The 21,665-nt window shown below is 41.4% G+C and overlaps 1 protein-coding gene and 1 long non-coding RNA gene across 2 annotated transcripts; both read left to right on the forward strand.

Annotated features, from left to right (window-relative positions):
* Positions 1-512: 512 nt before the first annotated feature.
* LOC308319186 lies at positions 513-20,688 on the forward strand. The gene is made up of 3 exons (XR_013964437.1): positions 513-649; positions 3,142-3,407; positions 19,463-20,688. It is a non-coding gene; the product is annotated as an uncharacterized lncRNA (long non-coding RNA).
* Positions 11,171-15,602, forward strand: LOC308317927 (uncharacterized protein; the record flags this gene model as incomplete). The annotated part of the gene is made up of 3 exons (XM_080767273.1): positions 11,171-11,222; positions 13,146-13,287; positions 14,530-15,602. The coding sequence occupies 3 exons, from the start codon at positions 11,171-11,173 to the stop codon at positions 15,563-15,565; spliced, it is 1,230 nt and encodes a 409-aa protein (XP_080623399.1). The 3' UTR covers positions 15,566-15,602.
* Positions 20,689-21,665: the final 977 nt, after the last annotated feature.

Here is a 21,665-nt window from a genome sequence, read left to right on the forward strand (position 1 = left end):
ATTGGGTGAAGCAAGCTGAAATGGCGACGTCATCAAGTAGGCTACGCTGCTATCCAGTGTTGCCATGTCTGCTTATTATAAGCGACTTATGGTCTTCTTTATCTGTAAAGTTACTTGTAAATTAAATATTGGTAGTTGTGACCCTATGGCTATGGGTTGCGTTTTTGGGGCTTGTTTCTAAAGTGTAGTCGCTTATTTGGCCATCCTAATCCTAAATGTTGTTTAAACCTGTGATTCTCACATTTTCATGTCATGGACCCCCTACACTATCTTTAAAATAATAATAATTACCTACCAGATTTGTGTTTATTTGTATTGTTATTTTTTATAATAGCAGATCTAAAAGCTCACAATGTGTTGCAAGCTATTTTCAAACATCCCCTAGGCCTAGCCTATTGTCACTTATTTTGGGCTTGTTTTCATAGGTACCAGCTGGTTGCTTGTTTCTCTTCCAGAACCTGGCAACACTGCTGATACTGTCTCCACGTCTCCACCGTCCTCTTCTCCTCACTCAGTCACTCAGAAGTTCTATCAACTGTTTTTTTTCTACTGTCTACTTAGTACAGTTAGTAGTAGTATCCTAGTAGTGACTCCTCACAAGTAGAAATACTCCGGAGCGAACTGTTGACAAACGGCTCTAGTCTTTCAGGTAAGCGTCTTTGTTGCATATTACCCTAAGCAACACTATCATTGTATTTGTACGTGTGCTAGCATCGAGGGCTACCTGCATGCATGCTAACGTTAGCCTCGGGCTAGTAGTGAATCAACAACCCCGTTTGGAGGAATTGGAACCTCACCGGCCCTCCTCATGGTGTTAAAGCTCAGAGAAGAGCTTCCGTGGAATGGTAGCCTGAGCACCATTTCATTTCGGTATATGATCCGGACGGGAACGGATGATATGGTTACATCGTGATGTTGTAGTATTGTTTTGTAGTCGACAGACAGGAACAACAGGCATCAACTTTATTCAGGGAAAAGGAAGGTTCCTTCCTTTTTTTCTCAATAAAAGCTACAGGCTACGAGAGCTTTTATTGAGCTTTTCCCTCAATAAAGTTGACGCCTGTTGTTATATAATATGTTTAATAAGGTGGTCCCTCTACTGTATTGTAACTGTACTGTCAAACCCGAAATAATCATACAGTTAATGTGTGTGTGTGTGTGGGCTGTGCAACAGTGACATTTAGTGGTGAAAACCAACCAAGTGCATTTTCATGCTCGGACATAGCTCTGATCCATAACCTTCTACTGCTTCTACGATTCTGCACAGTACAAGGCTATGGGACTTACAATTTTAAATCTCAAATCGAAATCAGACCAGCCTCTCCTCTTTGGCGAAAATAAAAAGAACGTTTTTGCTACTCACCAAAACAAAGGCGGGTTGTGTCAATACAAAGACTACTTTCCTTAGTGGACGCACTCTGAGCCCCCCACCACACGTATAAACGGTACGGATTTTTTTTCACCGGAGGAAAAATATTCTCTATGAGGCAGTTCTCTGGGCAATATCAGTAGAGGGCGCAGCGGAGTAACTAAAAATGTTTTTTTTCCGGTGGAAACAAAATCCCTTTTTGGCCAAAAAGTACAGTTTGTACGTGTGGTGGGGGTCTCAGAGTGCTTCCACTAAGGAAAGTAGTCTTTCTATTGACACAACCCACCTTTCTTTTGGTGAGTAGCAAAAACGTTCTTTTTATTTACACTAAAGAGTAGAGGCTGGTCTGCATTCATGCGAGCGGCGGAAGTTGATAGTAACATAGCTCTAATGCAACGCATTAGAGCTATGTTACAGAGCTAGCTCGGACACAGCTAGCCAGCCAGGGAGACACATAGACCTAGAATGCCTGTGATCATTTAATTATACTTCGTAAATTTTCATGTATCATAGGCATAGATCACTTGCACCAGGTCCTGGTACAAATGAAAGATGGGCATAAATGTGATAAATGCTCCGTTTGTACTCGCCCATTAAATAATTCCAAAGACGTGGAGTGAAATATGGTCCTCTAGTTTTATATCCATGTGAAAGTTCTGGCACAAAACGTGTATTTAGTCAATTATCTCCACTTTTTCAAGAGATGCACACGGACATCTTTCTCTCCGGGCGAGGGGGGCCGGAATGATCGATGAACTGATTTTACAAATACGTCCTGTTTACCGCAGACGTCGTCACCAATTGACCAGGGAAACACAAAAGTTTGGGTCACACAATTGGCAGGTGGTGTGATTAATTACCCAGCACCTATCGCAAGGCACCTGCCAATTGTGTGACCCAAACTTTTGTGTTTCCCTGGTCAATTGGTGATGACGTCTCAAAATCAGTTCATCAATCATTCCGGCCCCCCTCGCCCGGAGAGAAAGATGTCCGTTCACTCCACGTCTTTGGAATTATTTAATGGGTGAGTACAAACGGAGCATTTATCACATTTATGCCGCGCATCTTTCATTTCTACCAGGGCCTGGTGCAAGCGATCTATGCCTATGATACATGAAAATGTACAAAGTATAATTAAATGATCACAGGCATTCTAGGTCTAGGAGCCACATAGCTGTATATACGAGTGAAAAATAAATCACCATATACACACAGTTAAAATAAAAACAGAGAAAATAATGTGTACTTTAACCTTTTTTACATAGTGTTGAATGGCAGCCGCCCGTACGTGCTCTTTGAGAACGGTTTTGAAGGAGTCTAGGGATACACAATTTTTAACGGCTGTTGGTAAATCACGCTTACTTGTGAACAGTTACAATTTACGCTCATAGAAATGGTTGCACTGTACACTCCCTGATGCTTGAACTGAGGCAGAACATTAAAAACACATTGGTTACTTTCACCGTATTAAGTGTGATTTCTTCCCTAATGCATGAATCCCGTAATCTCCAGATTCACATGGTGGAGAGTTGGGCTAAAGGCTCATACATAGTCTGGATTTACGGTGGTTAGGTGACCACCGAACTACAACATGACGTCACGAGCCACGGTGATGAGCAAACCACCGCTCCAGCCCTTCTCTCTGTTTTTACTCACCACCGCTCAACGTTATTTCAGCTCCAGTGTGACCACCGAAAATCCAGACTATGAATAGGCCTTAACACCACTAGGTCTCCAGTTATTAAATCAATTCCTTATTCACTTTATTTCAGAGCAGTGTGTGGAGCCCAGACTGCAGATGAAGATGAACTCTCCAGACTCATAAGAACCACAATACCCATGATGCATCACTCCCAGGTGAAGAGGCCCTCTCCAGACTTGGCCAGGGACATTTCTATTAAACAGGAAGCTGAAGACGTTTCTATTAAACAGGAAGCTGAAGACGTTTCTATTAAACGGGAAGCTGAAGATGTTTCTATTAAACAGGAAGCTGAATACATTTCTATTAAACAGGAAGCTGAAGACCAGCCACACCTCAGTAAGTTTCATGCTCTCTTCCTTTAATATTTTCTGTTCTGTAGGCCTGCCACAATGTCTTGTTTTCACAATAACAATGGCAAAAAACTACCAGGAGTCGGACACTCATAATCTATAGTCTGGTCGCTTGTGTAATTTCAAACCATATTTGATTCTGCGCAAAAATGTATAGTTTTCCTAATCTCCTGAAAATGTTAACGAACCTTAATTTTTTTTTTACATTGAACTAGACGATATGTAAATCCATCATTGGAATGTATCAAATTTAATTTAGAAAGATATTCTCTTTTATTTAATATTTAATTTCTTATTACCATAAACAAAAGCACATGGTATTTTGCACAAATGCAATGTGAAAGACAACCAGACCATATAATTCACCTTGTGATTTCTTTACAACTAGAGCGGTGCCCATTGGTCACTGGCCTTCTTGGAAATGCAGTTAACTTGAAACCCAGTTAATGTGTCCCTTTTATACCCATAAATGGAGTTCTTTGTCAGGCTTGCCCAAATATGGAGTCTATGCAGATGCGAGAAATATGGGTGTCCAATTTGACTCGGAACTGCTTCATGCATATTAGAAACATCCACAAGATAAAATCCTTTCTTTCCACTGTTAATCTAAAGACTGTTGTGAATGCTTTGGCATTCTCTCTTTTAGACTATTGCAATGCCCTGTACTCAACCAAAAGCTTGATACATTGCCTGCAGTTAGTCCAGAATGTTGCACAGCAGAATGTGAATGTGCTTTAGTAAACAGCTAGGATTATTATTGGTACCAGGAGATTTGACCACATAACACCTGTATTGGCTGCATTTCACTGGTTGCCAGTCTCCATCAGGATCGATTTAAATATTTTATTATTAAGTACTTAGGTTCTATATTTAAAATATATAGAAATATTTTTTTTGGCCTTTTATATTATGATGCTCCCTTTGGCTTCCTCTGGGTGTTTACTGCACGGGACGTCGCCGTTTTAGCCAATTACAGCACGAGTATGTTCAACCCAGCAATATTATAATGAAACGTGATGCGATTGCGCTATATATATATATATATATATATATATATATATATATATATATATATATATATATATATATATATATATGCATGCATGCGCCCATATCTTAGTTTTACCAACATTGTATGATTATTTATTGAAATTTTGAGAATCGCTATGTCTGTGTGGTGTGAAAGCAGCAGCAGCACCCCACAGCCCTAACACAAACCAATTCCACCGGGGGAGAACTCGGAGGATCCGACAAGAAAAGTCACAGAACGTCGTACCCGCCACCAAATCTCCTGGTTGCATCAATATCGTTCATGTGAAGTGGGTTGTATATGCTTATTTGTTGAAATAGTGGAAGTCGCTATGAGTCAGTGAGTCTGTCACCACTCACACCACGGCAACCACGGCTGCCAGCCTGCCTGCCGGCTTGAAGCCTGCGTTTGTAGGCTTCAAGTCGCTCCACCATGAATCTCGCCAACGGTGACAGCGATTTTGATCAGCCCACAGTGACAAAACTACTAGCAACTGGTGTACTGACCATGGTATTACTGTGCTTAACAGCGAACTGGCCTGACCTGAACCCCACAGACAATCTAGGTTGTATTGTCAAGAGGAAGGTATGAGACTCTACAATACAAATGCATTTACGGCTGTTATCAAAGCAACCTGGGCTTCCGTAACACCTGAACAGTGACAAAGGCTGATCACCTCCATGCCATGCCACATTGATGAAATAAATGAGCATTTGTGCCTGTCGTAGACATGCGCAGAGCAAGTTCAGTCAGGGAACCTCAGTCAGCGCGCCGGCCGTTAATTGGGCCACCGCAGCATAGGGCTGACCTTCGATTCCGTATTTGATGATCGATTCAAAATCGATTCCCGCGTTTCGAACGTCGACGCTTCGAAACGTCAACGGGGGGGGGGGTGCACGAGGCGCGGGGCGCGCGATGCGAGCAGTGACTCTTTGGCTTAAACAACGATATAGCGGAGAGAAAGGCATGCTTGTATTGGTCTCATTTATTTTAAACAATAACCAACAACAGTTGCAGCCTTCATGAAAGCAGTGACGCACAAATAATTAGGCTTAATAAAACATCCGACCGTAACAAGTCAACTGCCTGACACTGCAGGCATTACCTCTCAAATAAAAAATATATATAATCCAGAAAATGTAGGGATTTAGCTTCTCTTTAGCTACCATTCAAAACAGTACACGCTGTCAAGTGTAAACGAAGTGGACATTTATTTCTTCTCCTCTTGCCGTAACATTACCTGAAATAAAGCGACATTTAATCGAGGCCTTATGACTTTTTCACTTTTGATTAATTGAACACATGGTGGACCCTCTTGTAAACAAGTGTAATGCTTAATTGGGTCGTCCACTCACAGTTAACAGTCTTTGTATTTCAGTTTGTGCTTGAAATGTAATGTACTGTAATTCTGCAAACTGTTAATACATTTCAATCAATCAATCAAACGACAAACTCACAGCAGCAATTGCGAGACATGCAGGCTCGCGGAGCAAAGGAGGAATTAAACAATAAACAATATAGTAGGCTAGTATCAGTGCAATAGTTATCACTATACAGACAATATGAACAGAGACATTACTTATATTAACATAAGTATATATAAACTAAAACAAAGTGCAGCATTATTATTATTATTTGTATCAAACTCACAGCCGCAATTGCGAGGCGCAAGCATGGCTCGCGGAGGAGCAAAGGAGGAATTAAACAAAACACAATATACTAGTATCAGATCAGTGCAATATAGTTATCATAAAGAAAATGTGCAATATGAACAGAGGCATTACTTCTCTTAACATAAGTATAAAGTAAACGAAAACAAAGTGCAATTAATTCTTCTTCTTTTTTTACATAAAATAAGTGCAGGCCTGTGTGCTCACTGTGCCTTCATTTGAGGCTAAATACCGTAGGCCTATAACTAAATAAAACAAATGGCAAACACAAATAAAAAGACAAAGTATAATTAAAAACTAAAAAAAAGTATAGGCTTAATATAGGCTACTGAGCTTGCCTTTAGCAATAGGCCTTGATTGACACAATGACGACTCACTCTACTCACTGCTGTCGGTTTGCATCCGAATTTCGTTGTGTGCCAAAAAAACCAATGTGTCTACATTCTTTGGCAACAGGCAACTTCTATTTTTGTTGACAATAAATCCCGCTTTGGAGAAGATGCGCTCTGACGGTGTTGAAGTGGCAGGGATGGAGAGAATCCGCTTAGCTACTGCTGCCAATTTAGGATAACGTGGCGCATTGTCTTTCCACCACGACAGTGGTCCGGAACTCGCTTTGGATTTATCTCTAACAAAGTCATTCAGTTCTCTCTGCGCAGTCGGCCCCTCGTCCTGATCTCCCTCGGATCCATCATCATCATCGTCTTCCATTAAGAGGAGTTGAGTCAGTTGACGTGTTCTCTCTCGGTCCGTTGTTCTAGGCTTCTTAGCCGGTGAAGCCGTGTCACTGCCACTGCCCTGGCTGTCGGCGTCACTCACGGCTTCCTCCCGGACCCTGACCGCTGGTCTCACTCTCAGGCCCTCAGCCAACGTAGTTATCTCCGTGCGCACGGCTTCCTTTTCCTCATCAGATAGCCACTTTAACCTCTTGAAGCGGGGGTCGATGGCTGCGCCCAGAACAGCAGCATCAGTCGGGTCTGAGAATTCCCACCTCCTATTAATTTCCTCCGTCAGTTTAAGTTTCAGAGCTTTTTTGGCGGGACTGTCGTCAGCTCCCACTGTGAGAAATTCGCTTTTAATCTTTGACAGCATTGGCACTACTCCTGATATGGACACATTTTCTTCTTTAGACAGCAGTTCAGTCAGAGTGAGAAAGGGCCCCAGGACGGCAGCGGTATCCTCTGCGATCGCCCACTGCTCCGTGGTCAGGTCGAGACTCCGGTCCGCTCTTCTGGTGATATTTGGATCAGACAGGACAGCGGATATTGGCCACCTTTGTTCACAGAGACGCTCTAGCATAGAATATGTGGAGTTCCAGCGTGTTGCGACATCTTGAATGAGGGAATGTTCCACGACATTCTGAGTGCGCTGTTTCTCTGTTAAGGCCGCAGTTTTGGTACAACTTTTTTAAAGGCGGACACTAGTCGCCTTCCAAATCCCACGGTACGGGTTACTGGGTCGTGGTGTTTTAGTGCTGCATTAATGCAAAGCTGCAGTGTGTGCCCCGCGCAACGGACCCCCTTGACATTCGCCCAACTCTCTTCTCCTTGCAGTGTAGTGAGGCACACAACCATATTAGATGCATTATCGCTAACGACAGCGACCCTCTTCTCTGCAGGTATACCATATGCGTCGGCTACTTCTCCAAGTCTGGCTGCAATGTTTACGCCTGTGTGAGACTCCTCCATTATCTTGGTCTCTAGCACGTAATTTTTCATTTCCCAGTCGCTGTTTATCGTGTGAGCTGTCACCGTCATGTATCCTTCCATTTTTATACTGGACCATATATCCGTTGTGAAACTAACTGCAGCGCACCCATCAATTTCACTACGAATGTGATTCTTTATCACTTTGTGTTTTGCAGTAAGTTCACTTGAGACATACTCTCTCTTAGGCACAGTATAGCCTGGCTCTGCAATTTTCATTAAACGTTTAAACCCTTTTCCTTCAATAATGTTTATTGGTCTCATGTCCATGGCAATCATTGAGACAATTCCAGCGGTTAAGGCACCCTTCCTGCGTTCTGTACATGTCCTCACTGTTGACTCCAATGTGGTTTGAGTCGTGCTGGAACCGGCAGATGAACCATCCAGATTTATCTCATGCACCTAAAACATAATGATAACAATTAGCCACGTGTCTAACCTTACATTAGCCATGGGGTAATATGTTTCGCCTCCGAAGCACGTTTCGTTTATTATAATAATAATACTTACATGTACTAAGTGATTCTTCAAACTCGAAGTGGAGTTGTGATATGCCAATTTCTTTTCACATAGTTGACACACCACTTGTTCTTTGTTCTCCTTGCATATTTTAAAATGCAACCACACTTTTGATTTATTTTGTGGCGGCATGACTGCATGCAGGTAGGCTGCTGTGTTGACTTCCTTGTTGTTACCGTGACGAGTGAGGGGGAGAGGGGAGGAGGCGTTGCGGTGCTGCGAGGCGCGAGCATGGCTCGCGGACCAAATGGGGCCGTTTTGCGGACCAAAAGCGGCTATTCGATTCAAAATTTAAAAATCGATTCCCGTGCGTATCGATTGAACGTCGATTAATCGATTTTTTTGGGTCAGCCCTACCGCAGCATCATCCGCATGATGCACTTAGCCAATCACAGCTCACCCCATCTCTCATACCGGCTACTTGAACCAGAGGTTTGCATTCCTCTGCCTTCTTGCTTGCCCACTGCTGGTGTATCAGCGTGCTGCTGTCATACATCCTTTGCCGTCTTGCTGGCTGCGCTCAATTCTGCTTGCTGCTTTCTATTGTATACTCTACGCTGCGGTATACAAGTGCGCACCCACCTCCACCCCAGCTACCACCTGTCATTTTGGATCTACTGTTTTAGGTACGGGGGGATTCAGAGTCCCTATGGTCGGGACTGATGCGCTTGATCCTGAGTACCTAAAAAGCAGATCCAATACATCGCCAAACCATAATAAATATATTGCATTGATTTCTTATATTCAATAAATATATATATTACATCCTCCTTGAGTTGTCTGACTGAACTTGTTCAAAAGTAGCCCAGACCAAGTATTGACTTCATACATTAATATACTTTCAGATGGTTCTCTTTTTTTAGTGGTCTCGTAAAATATAAAAATTTATTGAGATAGAAATTTTAGATTTTCATGAGCTGTACGCCATAATCATCAAGATAAAAAAGAAAATGTTTTAAATACTTTACTTTATGCACAATTAATTGAGAATATATGTGAATTATATTGGGGGAGGGGGGGGGAATTAACTTTTACACAATATTCTTATTCATTGAGATGTGATGTCGGAGCAGGCCAGCTCCATATACGGAGCCCGAGCAGAGACCTTTTGTGGCGGTTCTAGACAACCATGGGTCTGGTCGACTGGACACCAGGCACTGCACTCCCTGTGGGGGTGTGGAACGGGTGTGTCAAATTGAAGTCGGGGAGGTGAACGGTTCTGGAATTTCGTAGATTTCAGACATACGTACAGAGACATGGTGCAGTTATAGATGGATATAGTTATGGATGTAATACTCTAAAACAGGTTTTTATGGTGTGCTGTGTCTGTCCAGAAATGGCTCTGTGAGTCTTTACAATATGGACGTACTGTAGTAGGCCTAAAACAGGATTATGGTGTGTCTCCGTCTAGAAATGGCTCTGTGAGTCTTTACAGTATAGATGTAGTTACTACATAGGTCTAACACAGGTTTTTATGATGTGTCTAGCAATTGCTCCGAGTCTGAACTGTGTGAGAACACACAGTTCTCACATGGCTTTTTTCTCAGCTTCTTGATTTGAGGCTTAACCATTTGACCCCAGCATCCCTAAATTGTGGGCAAACAGTTGCCTGAAATAGCCAATCTACAAGCTCACAGGTGCATATCTTTTTGTTAGACGTACTATCATCATGTTTCGACCGTGGTCGAGATCATGGATTTCACAATGTCACGCCAGACTTCCCGGTCCTTCCCCAGTTCCTGCTTACTGATGCATGTGTCCCTAGCGATGACATCAGGGAACGATAGTTTTCTACCTCTAGTCTGCTTTGATGCAGGATTCCAGAGAAGGGAATATATAACCTCATTATCAGCTCTGTAGCAGTGGCCAGCAAACTGTGTTCTTCTGGATTGGTCTAGTGAAGAAACATGGGGAAGGTTGCCATATATTAGAGAGGTGGCTCTTCCAATATAGATAGACATTAGAAGGCAGGTGTAAGTGACATCCAGCCGTTTCTCTAATTTACGTAGTTGTAACGTATAACATTACAACTACATACTCTGTATGTAGTTGTAATGTGATTTGTAATTTGTAAATCTGTACCTGGTCTGCTGGGACCAGATTACACAGATGACCATTTCTCTTACGTCATCACTGAGAGCTAGTCATACATATACACACCATGTACTCTGGTCCCAGCTCTCAACGATGACGTAATGTGGTATCTGGTCCCAGCAAACCAGGCACAGATTGGCATACACATAAAAACGGTTGAAAAAAAACGGCTGTCACTTTTTGGAACCAAGTAACCACAGTATACTGCTAATCAAATTACAACTACATACTCTGTATGTAGTTGTAATGTGATTTGTAATTTGTAAATCTGTGCCTGGTCTGCTGGGACCAGATTACACAGATCAAATTACAACTACATACTCTGTATTAGGGCTGCCGTAATTGTCCAAAAATTGGATTCGGATATTCGTTTTAAAAACCCACGTGGATTCGAGCAATTCGAGCCATTCGGATTTCGGATTTCAATTCTTCAATGCTTGTAGCAGTGTGCAACAAGCAAGTATGCACTCGGCAGAGTGCAGTTCTAGTTGAGATCTGGGATCACGGAAGCAAATTCGATGACGGGGCTGTTCCTTTTTTTCAAGATACATGGTAGATGATTGGATGGGACCGTCTGTCTATCACCGTGTGGGCGTGCAAACACAACCAATCATATTGACGTGTCTGTATAGCTTCACATCCGGTTTCGCACATATCCCGCCCTTAGCTCACGCTGATTGGTTCGGTACAGAGCGGTTCGGCGTTAGCTCAACTCCCTGCGAGAGCCCAGATGGATGTGGTGTTGGGGAACACCCAATACCGCCCCCAGCTGGCAAAGTCAGGTTAATTTAAAAGAGCCTGCATTTACACTGTGTATTGTTTCTAGGAAAAAGCTATGCCGGTTTTATTTTCCAAATAACTTTTTTTCTGCTGGGCGTACATACTCATGCCATATCTAATTTTAAAGGGTGGGTTGTCTAGTTCAATTTAAAGTTTAAGTTTCTCACACTGTAGATATTTTGCAATCTATAAATAGCATGGTCAGTCATGACCAATCTAAAACTGTGAATATCTCTGAATTGGAACATGATAGAAACTCAATCTTTTTTTTTGGATACAATTAGACATTCTAACGCACATTTTGATCTATATACCATGTTTACATAGTCTGACCAGTACCTTGTCTATTCATGTATGTATCTCAAAAACCTGTTATGAAGCAGTTTTGATAAAAACACATCCAAGGACATTGTTTTGATATGACCCATGATATGTATCAAAATATAGACTTGAATGTATAATGTATTATAAAAGAAAATTTTGTTCTTACCATCTGTTACAGAGTAAATCACAGTTGAAACTCGCTTAGTCATATACAATAGTGAACAAAATAGCCATGACGGGTATAACTTTCATTGGAAAAGCGTCTCTTATGTTTTTATGACTACTAACATAATACAATTATAATAAATATTACAGAAAATAAATAATACATACAAAACAGTTACTCCTCCCCAGTGTCCCGAAACCACTGCAGTCCAGTTGTTCTTGACAGTGTATGTGTGTGTGTGTGTGTGTGTAGGCTAAATAAATAAAAAAACACTCCACTGGCCACTGCCCCCCTGAAATGAATGAATGAATCCGGTTCAGTGTCGGAGCAACATCGCAGTCTTGACTCTTCATCATCTTTACGCCAGTCATCCTCCTCCTCATCTGGTTCTAAATATATAAAAATAAAGAAACATTTAGCTGTAGTCAGTGCACGCTACTATTACATTATTTTGGTGTAACGTAATGCATACAAATTTTGCCAATCGCATAGTAATCGTAGCCACTAGCCAACTGGCCATTCTTTATTGTGGGTTATTTTTTACCTGTCTGCTATCGATCAAATTAATGTATTGTACCGTGGCTTTATAGGCCAAATCATAACATGATCGCTACAAATAGATGCTTGTCCTAAGATGGAAACCTCCCCATAAACTTGAGACCTCACAATGGATCCTCTCATTAATGGACATGATCTCTCTGGAACTCTCTATAGCTCGATCCAATGGGGCACAAGAACACACTTGATGTCTTATCCACGGCATTAGAAAAACTTAAATCATGCCAACGTCTCTGATAACTGTTATTTTCTCCTTTTTAATTAGATTTTTCCAATTGTAAAATATCTGTCTCGCCTTATTTACTATTATTATTATTATTATGATTATTTATTTTTTGATGTATTGTAACCCTGTATCTGTTTTGCTGTTCAACCTGTGGGAGGGTGGGGTGGGGGAAACCCCCTTTCTTTCTTTTAACAAAAAATCTAATAAAAAACTTTATCACAAAAAATAAAAAAATAAAATAGATGCTTGTATAATTAGCTAATTTAGCTGCCAGCTGGCTATAGCCTGGGCAGCTACATTAGTCACGATCACATATTGGTGTGTCATTCTCGCGTCACCATATTATTGTATCGTGATGCATCGTGATGCTAATTATACAAGCATCTATTTGTAGTGATCATGTTATGATTTGGCCTATAAAGCCACGGTACAATACATTCATTTGATCATCAGATGTTTCTTTGTTGGACCCGTTAGCCACTAGCCACGTCGATCACTAGTACTATAGGGCATTTTCTAAAACAATAAAATTACCTTTAGCGAGGCCATCGGCGTTCGTCTTCTTCGCGGTACGGGGCAACTCCTCCGGACAGTGGGGAGACAAAGAAAAAAACGTGTCCCACGTGTAATCCACGTGTGTGGATGTTGCAGGGTTTGAGTCTGGCCGGGGAGATGGAAATAGGCTAACAGCAGCCGGCTGGGGACAGGCTAGTGGCTGGGAGATCCGGCTCAAGGTGGTCCCCGGCACCCGCTCCAGTTCTAAGCCAAGCCACCGGTCCCAGCCACTGGGCTGGTGGGGTTGGGACTGGAGAAGGCCACTGGACACGGATTTATCATTACTACTACTAGCTACTCACTAAAACTCGCTCAAATAAATATTACTGCTTTCAACTTTTTTATTTTTATTTTACTGCGGCAGGGACCGCAAAACTGGCTGAGCAGACTCTCAGTCTCTCCCCCGGCTGCCTACATCTGTTCACTGGGGGGGTGGGGGCAGTTTCTATAGGAAAACATACACGTGTGTCACGTCACACGGGATTTCTGGGTAATGTAGTTCGAATGTAAGGTCAGGAATTTAAACAGGGCTCTGGACCGAATTAATCTAAACATATTAATACAAAACGAGAACCACGCCAATTTGCGTCGTTCGCATCACATGGAAATTAATTACATCACGCGTTTTCGCGTGGTTCTTTACCGGACTATTTAAATTATTGTTTAGTATATTGCAAAGATCTTGCTAAAACTTTCAGAGCAGTAATAACCTGTAGTTGATAATGGTTTAGTCAATCTTATCTTAGTAAGTAATAGCTCATTTTGTGGAACATGGAAGATTGAATGGATTTACATTTTAGGAATCCAGTGTTGACCATGGTATGTTTCTTCTCCTAGACATCCTGCACATGGTTGTGTGTAAAGAGGAGGTTTCTCCTGAACAGGAGAGGAGTCTCAGGCCTCTTTTAGACGGCGACCATCTCCATATAACACGTCAAAGTCCCGTTGCGTTCTCATTTTTTTGGACCATTTACATGAGAACGCACACTTGAATGAAAACGCTACAAAGTGCATGCATATACATGCCAGGTCGCTAGGTGGCGCGTGTCCTTGTGGGGTCCGTGTGACGCAGCGCATATATAAACCATAGACATAAGTCACGCATGCGTAGAACTACTTCCGTTCTTCTTCTACACAGAAAGTAAACAAACGTCGCGTCCTCATCACTAGCATGGTTGTTGTTCGTTTCCCCTAGCAACTGACGCATGCCTATGACACCATGTAAAAACGTAGGACACGGGTGAGCCGACCAGAGCTGACGTAAGCCATGATGTCACAATTTTTGCGTATCCACCGTTTTGCCTGTTTATATGGAGACCATAGGAAACGGCGTTCTAAAAGATTTCCACTCTGGGAGGTGGTTTCACTTCGTTGCGTTTTCACCTCCTGTGAACACGGTTCTCGTCTAAATGACAGCAGCAAACGATACTTTATTTTGCCGTTTTTTATGAACACCATCCTCGTGTAAAAAGCACCTTAGTCTGATCAAGGACGAACCAGAACCTCCACACATTAAAGATGAACAGGAGGAGCTTAAAGAGGAACAGGTGGAACTTAATGAGGAACAGGAAGAGCTACTTCAAAAACCAGAGGAACCTGTTGGGTCAACGTTAACATTACTAGCAGTGAAGAATGAAGAAGAAAATTATGAAGACATATCTTCACACTGCTCTGAAGTTGAAGTTGAATCTGACACTGAAGTCCCTGAAGATGGTGAGGATTGGGAGACCAGTGAAGACTATGATGACGAACGGCGTGACAAGAGTTTCAGTGACTCAGGTTCCCTGAAGAAGCACCAGCGTGTCCACACTGGAGAAAAACCTTTCCAATGTAAACATTGTAACAAGAGTTTTACAGCATCATCTTCCCTGAAAACACACCAGCGTGTCCACACAGGAGAAAAACCTTTCCAATGTAAACATTGTAAAAAGAGTTTCACGCAGTCAGGTGTCCTGAAGATACACCTTCGTGTCCACACTGGAGCAAAACCTTTCCAATGTAAACATTGTAACAAGAGTTTTACAGCAGCATCTTCCCTGAAAACACACCAGCGTGTCCACACAGGAGAAAAACCTTTCCAATGTAAACATTGTAAAAAGAGTTTCAGGCAGTCGGGTGGCCTGAAGTCACACCAACGTGTCCACACTGGAGAAAGACCTTTCCGCTGTAAACTGTGTGACAGGAGTTTCAAACAATTATATAATTTGAAGACACACCTTCTTGTCCACACTGGAGAAAAACCTTTCAAATGTAAACATTGTGACAAGAGTTTCAATAAATCAGGTAATTTGAAGTCACACCTTCGTGTCCACACTGGAGAAAAACCTTTCAAATGTAAGCATTGTAACAAGGGTTTCAGTTGGACATGTGTCCTGAATAAACACCTTTGTGTGCACACTGGAGAAAAACCTTTCCAATGTAAACATTGTAAAAAGAGTTTCACGCAGTCGGGTGTCCTGAAGATACACCTTCGTGTCCACACTGGAGAAAAACCTTTCCAATGTAAACGGTGTTAAAAGAGTTTCAGGCAGTCGGGTGGCCTGAAGTCACACCAACGTGTCCACACTGGAGAAAAACCTTTCCAGTGTAAACATTGTGACAAGAGTTTCACTCGTTCAGCTGAGTTAAAAATACACCAGTATGTCCACACTGGAGAAAAACCTTTCCAGTGTAAACATTGTGACAAGAGTTTCAGTCGGTCATCTCACCTGAAGACACACCAGAGTGTCCACACTGGAGAAAAACCTTTCCAGTGTAAACATTGTGACAAGAGTTTCACTCGTTCAGCTGAGTTAAAAATACACCAGTATGTCCACACTGGAGAAAAACCTTTCCAGTGTAAACATTGTGACAAGAGTTTCAGTCGGTCATCTCACCTGAAGACACACCAGAGTGTCCACACTGGAGAAAAACCTTTCCAATGTAAACATTGTTGCAAGAGTTTCAGTGAGTCTGGTAACCTGAAGACACACCAACGTGTCCACACTGGAGAAAAACCTTTCCAATGTAAACATTGTAAAAAGAGTTTCAGGCAGTCGGGTGGCCTGAAGTCACACCAACGTGTCCACACTGGAGAAAAACCTTTCAGGCAGTCGGGTGGCCTGAAGTCACACCAACGTGTCCACACTGGAGAAAAGCCTGAAAAACCTTTCCAATGTAAACATTGTAAAAAGAGTTTCAAGCAGTCGGGTGTCCTGAAGATACACCTTCGTGTCCACACTGGAGAAAAACCTTTCCAATGTAAACAGTGTAACAAGGGTTTCAGGCAGTCGAGTGACCTGAAGACACACCAACGTGTCCACACTGGAGAAAAACCTTTCCAATGTAAACAGTGTAACAAGAGTTACAGTCAATCATCTGCCCTGAACACACACCTTCGTGTCCACACTGGAGAAAAACCTTTCCAATGTAAACATTGTTGCAAGAGTTTCACAGAGTCTGGTAACCTGAAGACACACCAACGTGTCCACACTGGAGAAAAACCTTTTCACTGTAAACTTTGTGACGAGAGTTTCAGACTATCAGGTGACCTGAACAGACACACTGAACATGTCCACCCTGGAGAAAGACCTTTCCAATGTAAACATTGTAACAAGAGTTTTGGGCTTTCACATCACCTAAATACACACCAGTGTATCCACACTAGGTCGTCCTCTCTAGGTCGTTCTCAGACGAGCCCTCCATCGTTGCTTCCAGTCCTCCTGATTCTCAATACTGGCCAGCTCGTTGGAGCTTTGCGCTCCGGCGTCGTTCTTGAGTACATCCACGTTAATCCACTCCTCATGACGGTGCCCGTGTGTTTGTTCCCACAGCACTAGTTTGCTGGCTGGCAGTATTTGTATCCAGACTGGAGAAAAAACATTTCAAATGTAAACATTGTAACGAGTTTCAATGATTCAAGTAATCTGAAGAAACCCCTTCGTCTCCACAGTTTTTACAAGACAAATGTCCAATGTAAACGGTTTGACCAAAGTTTCCACGATCAATGAGCTCTCTAGGAGGATGAAATTGTATGTTCATAGGGAGGTCGATAGATGAGGAAAATTTTATAGATTATACTGCTCCTATGTGTGCTGCACAATTATTGCTGGAATGTGAATCTCAATCACCTCCACAAGAATTGAGATGATGATTCTCGCATGATTCAAATGTTTTTTTTTAATTTCATGAAAATATTTATTTGAAAAAACAAAAATGCAAGAGTAACTAAAATGTATTTGACAGCCAAATGTATATGACAGCCAGCTAGTTTTACATTTATGTCTAATAAATGAGTACAGGCTTTAGTTCCGACATACTATTGGTCCGACTGTCATTAGACCCACACCCTAACCTAACCCTAACCGCAAGCACGGCACAACGCATGTCGGACCAACGCCTGTCGGCAGTGACGGGTGATTTCAGCATGTCAGACCTTTGGTATGTCGGATAAACGTCTACAACTCTACATCCCTAATGATCTATTCAGTCAATCAATCAATCCTGTCAATAGAGCCTCCATTCTCCTGCACTTTTTTTCCTTCTCATTTTGAACCCTTAAAATGCCATTAATGTTTACTTTATTATTATGTTTTTGATAGATGATGCCATTACAGTCATGCATTACAGTTTTGTTTCATAGAATGGTACTGTTTTGATGTTTGATTTTAATGTAATCTTCAAATGGGAGGCACTACCACAAGTATTTTACTCATTTAATATCAGTTAAGGAAAAAAGTAATCGTGCACTTCAGTGCGTGCACCGTGCATGCTCCAACAGCGCTAGTGCCTAGTGCGCATGTGCACAACCCCCCACAAACATTTGTGTTCTCCGGTGTAACCGATTTGGATGAAATCAGATCAACCTGAAATCGTGTCATCCGTCGCCGTAGAAACGAGCAGATGTTCTAACGGTGACAGAATGCGTACAGTAGCTGTCCTCCAAATGCCACTTTTTCATGTCACAATGTCAAAACATACCCAATCCAATCCGATTCTTGGGCAGACGGACACTCACATTGTTGCGTTGTGGAACTGGACCTTAGCCGTAGCCTATGTTGTGTTGTCATTCAAATGAAGTATAAAACCGTGCAGCCATGAAAAAAAATGGGACATGGACCTAGATTAAGGTGAGATCTCATTCACCACAGGCACATTTATTTCCAACACGACTGTTTAATAACCTACAGATTGAATGTATATCTCCAACCATCATCGCCTAAATTCACCATTGGCCTATAGTCTTTGTTATACAGGCTGCTCAGAAATAGTAAATAAATATGACACGATAGGTTAGATTTGTTTTCAAACATGAGACTAAATATGCATGGAAAAGTGTTTGAGAAGCCAAAGTGGTACCATTTACAAATAATTGAATATTGACCAAATTATTGAAGCTAATGTTAAATTTGTTTTTTGATTAATATTTGTAGACCTATTACAAGTCAAGCACAAAATCAGTGTCACATCTGCATACTGCACATATCAAGCCAATTCAAGGTACACACGACAACTTTCAATCACCAACACAGGATTGTACTATATTCTTGCCTATTATTATTCCAAAAGGAGTTTTTATAAACATTTGTCCATTTAACAGTCCATAGACTTTGGCTGGGATGTACATTTATATACAGGCTCTTTTTTGACAAACATTTAAAGTCCATACACTTTGCTGGCCTATGATGTAATTTCAGAAAGCCAGGCATTGGAGTGTCTCAGAAAGTGAGAACAAATAAAAAAAAACATTGTAGCCTACATAATCTTGACCAAAGACCAAATAGAAATAGGGATAGAGAAGGAAATGTAGACAGGAGAAGAGAGAGAGCCAGGGCCTCAATCATTCAGTGAGTGAGTGGGGATTAGGGCCGATTCATACTCTTATTTTAGAGCTGAATAAAAGTCGGTTCGAAAATAAAATAAAAATCCTTCAAAACTGCACTGATAAAAACTTTCCACTTCCGGTTTTAGTGTTTATTTCCGTCGCACAGTAACCAGAGCAATACAGATGCTAGCAGAACAGAGTTATGAAACAATCAATTAATATAAAAAAGACAGACTATCTCGGGGACTGATTAGTTTAACGTAGCTAATGGTCCACAAGTGCTTGTGTTTCATAATGTCATGCACTGATCGAGTGGCATGACTAATTTACTACCATCAGAGCCCAGGTGTGAAGTACCATGTTTGTTTTAATTGCTTCAGAATTTCATGATTGAAATAAAACATAAAACACCATTATTCATTTTGTGGCTAAAGTTACTAAATATATTTCTTCAATTGTATTTTTATTTTGCTAAAATCTTTCAGAACAGTAATAACCTGTAGTTTGTAATGGTTTAGTCAATCTTATATTGGTAGCTCATTTTGTACATGGAACAGATTTACATTTTAGGAATCCAGTGTTGACCATCATCTTGTGTTTCTGCTCCTAGACATCCTGCACATGGTTGTGTGTAAAGACGAGGTTTCTCCTGAACAGGAGAGGAGCCCCAGTCTGCTCCAGGAGGAACCAGAGCCTCCACACATTAAAGAGGAACCGGAGGAGCTGAAAGAGGAACAGGAGGATCTACTTCAAAGACCAGAGGAGCCCGGTGGGTCAACATTGACATTACTAGCAGTGAAAAGTGAACATCATGAAGATATCTCTTCACACTGCACTGAAGTTGAAGTTGAACTTGAATCCGACACTGAAGTCACTGGAGACAGTGATAATTGGAAGACCAGTGGATGTCAGTTCTTCTGTTCCGAGTGTTCAAACTCCTTCACATCTCAGGTATCCCTGCATAGACACATCAGGAGGAGTCACAATGACCTCTACTGCCAAAAGCTGAGAAATGGACAGATCACCTCAGCAGCTCTATCTGATCACCTGTCCTACTGCCAAAAGCGGAGGAATGGGCAGATCAGCAAATCACCAACTCTACAGCAAAACACCAACTCTACAACCAGCCAGAAAAGAGTTTCAAGGTTTCAAGTAATCTGAAGCCCTGATATACAATACAGACATTATGACATGACTTAAAGATGGAGTGCCACAATTATTGTATTTTTCCAGCTTTTCATGTGTCTATGGGGTGACAGTAGCCTACTTCATTAGACACCCTGGTGTCGTTTTTATGTGCAATGGTGTAATAACTTTTTATTTAGGGTTTCTTCCTGGAGGGGGGGGATCATGGGCCCCAGGCCGAGAAGTAGTCAAATTAGTTTGTTTTGGGAGGTTTGGAGCTTTTTTTTTGTGACATTGAGATATTGGAAAACCAAGAGGTGCAAGCGTAGTCAAATGGCTGAATTAGAGCTGTTCTTTGATTCACTTTTTGGATCATATTGCATGTTGCCATACTACCTGCCAGCTTGTTGTCAAGAATACAGACCTTGCTGATATAGACCTTGCTGTTTAAATAACTTAGATCACTTGCTAAGACACCATTGCATTCACAACATGGGGTAAAAAAATAAAGTTTCCACTATAAATGAGCTCAATGGGAGGATGAAATTAAATTACACGTAGGGAGGTCAATAGACAGGGAATAGACAGGAATTATTATACTGCTCCTGCTCTTTTCCCCATTTGAAACCCTTAAAACATATTAACAGACAATTTATGTTGACTGTATTATATATTATTTTGCTAGAGTATGCCATTAAAGTGATGCATTGCTAATTATTTTGATGTTTCTATAGAATGTTATTGTTTTGATTTGAATGTAATAACAGGCTTTAGTTTAGACCGACTTTTTGTCTGACTGTCATTAGACCGACAACCTAAGCTAACCCTAACCGCAAGCACGGGAGCAGCACATGTAGTCCTGTGAAGAACAGTCAAAAAGTGCGTTTTTGAGATACCCCTACCGGGCTTAGGACCAAACACAAAATAGTTTTTCCTCATCTCTAAGGCCTCCCATACATGAAATGGATTCTTGTATAAAAACATTTTACTGCCAAAGTGGTGAAATTGATATTTAAAGTTATGCACCCCAAACTAAAAATACAGCCTGTCCGTCTGGGGATTAAGGCATATAAAGTAAAACTCATGTAGTCACAATGGAAGCTCTGAGAGGTTTACAACTTGGCATACTTGAAGACAAGACATCCCTCTACATTCTAAAAAAAATTAATAATAATGCCAATATGTGAATGTAAATATGAGATATAGACATTTGAACACATACCTACAATAGGCGGAAATGTAAATCTAGTATGTAGAGTGGCTTCTTTACTTTGTAGTGACTCTGACATCGATTGTCATAGCATGGAACACCGGTTCTGCTGAATCGAGCAATACTAATTGTGTAACTAGCTTGAATACTCATGGAGTTATGGCACTAAACGGTTTCCCAAATGGGAGGAAATAAAGCGGTCCTAAATTAAATATACAGTATCAAACAGATTAGTTTTATTTTGACTTCTGCACTTATGCAAGGGTGGGGAAATTATAACAAATTCACTTGAGTAGAAGTCCCTAAAATATATGAAATGTCACAAATGAGAAATTGTGAAAGTATATATGCAGCTTAAACAATAATAGGCTACAGAGAGAAATGCAGCCCTACAATAGAACTACCTAACTTTTATTTAGCACACCTGGATGAGGGAAACCAAGCTCAATGCTCAATGTTATCCTCATACCAGCAAGTC

This window comes from Protomyctophum bolini (genome assembly GCF_963924005.1).
Source record: "Protomyctophum bolini genome assembly, chromosome: 7".
In the NCBI taxonomy this organism is placed as follows: Eukaryota; Metazoa; Chordata; class Actinopteri; order Myctophiformes; family Myctophidae; genus Protomyctophum; species Protomyctophum bolini.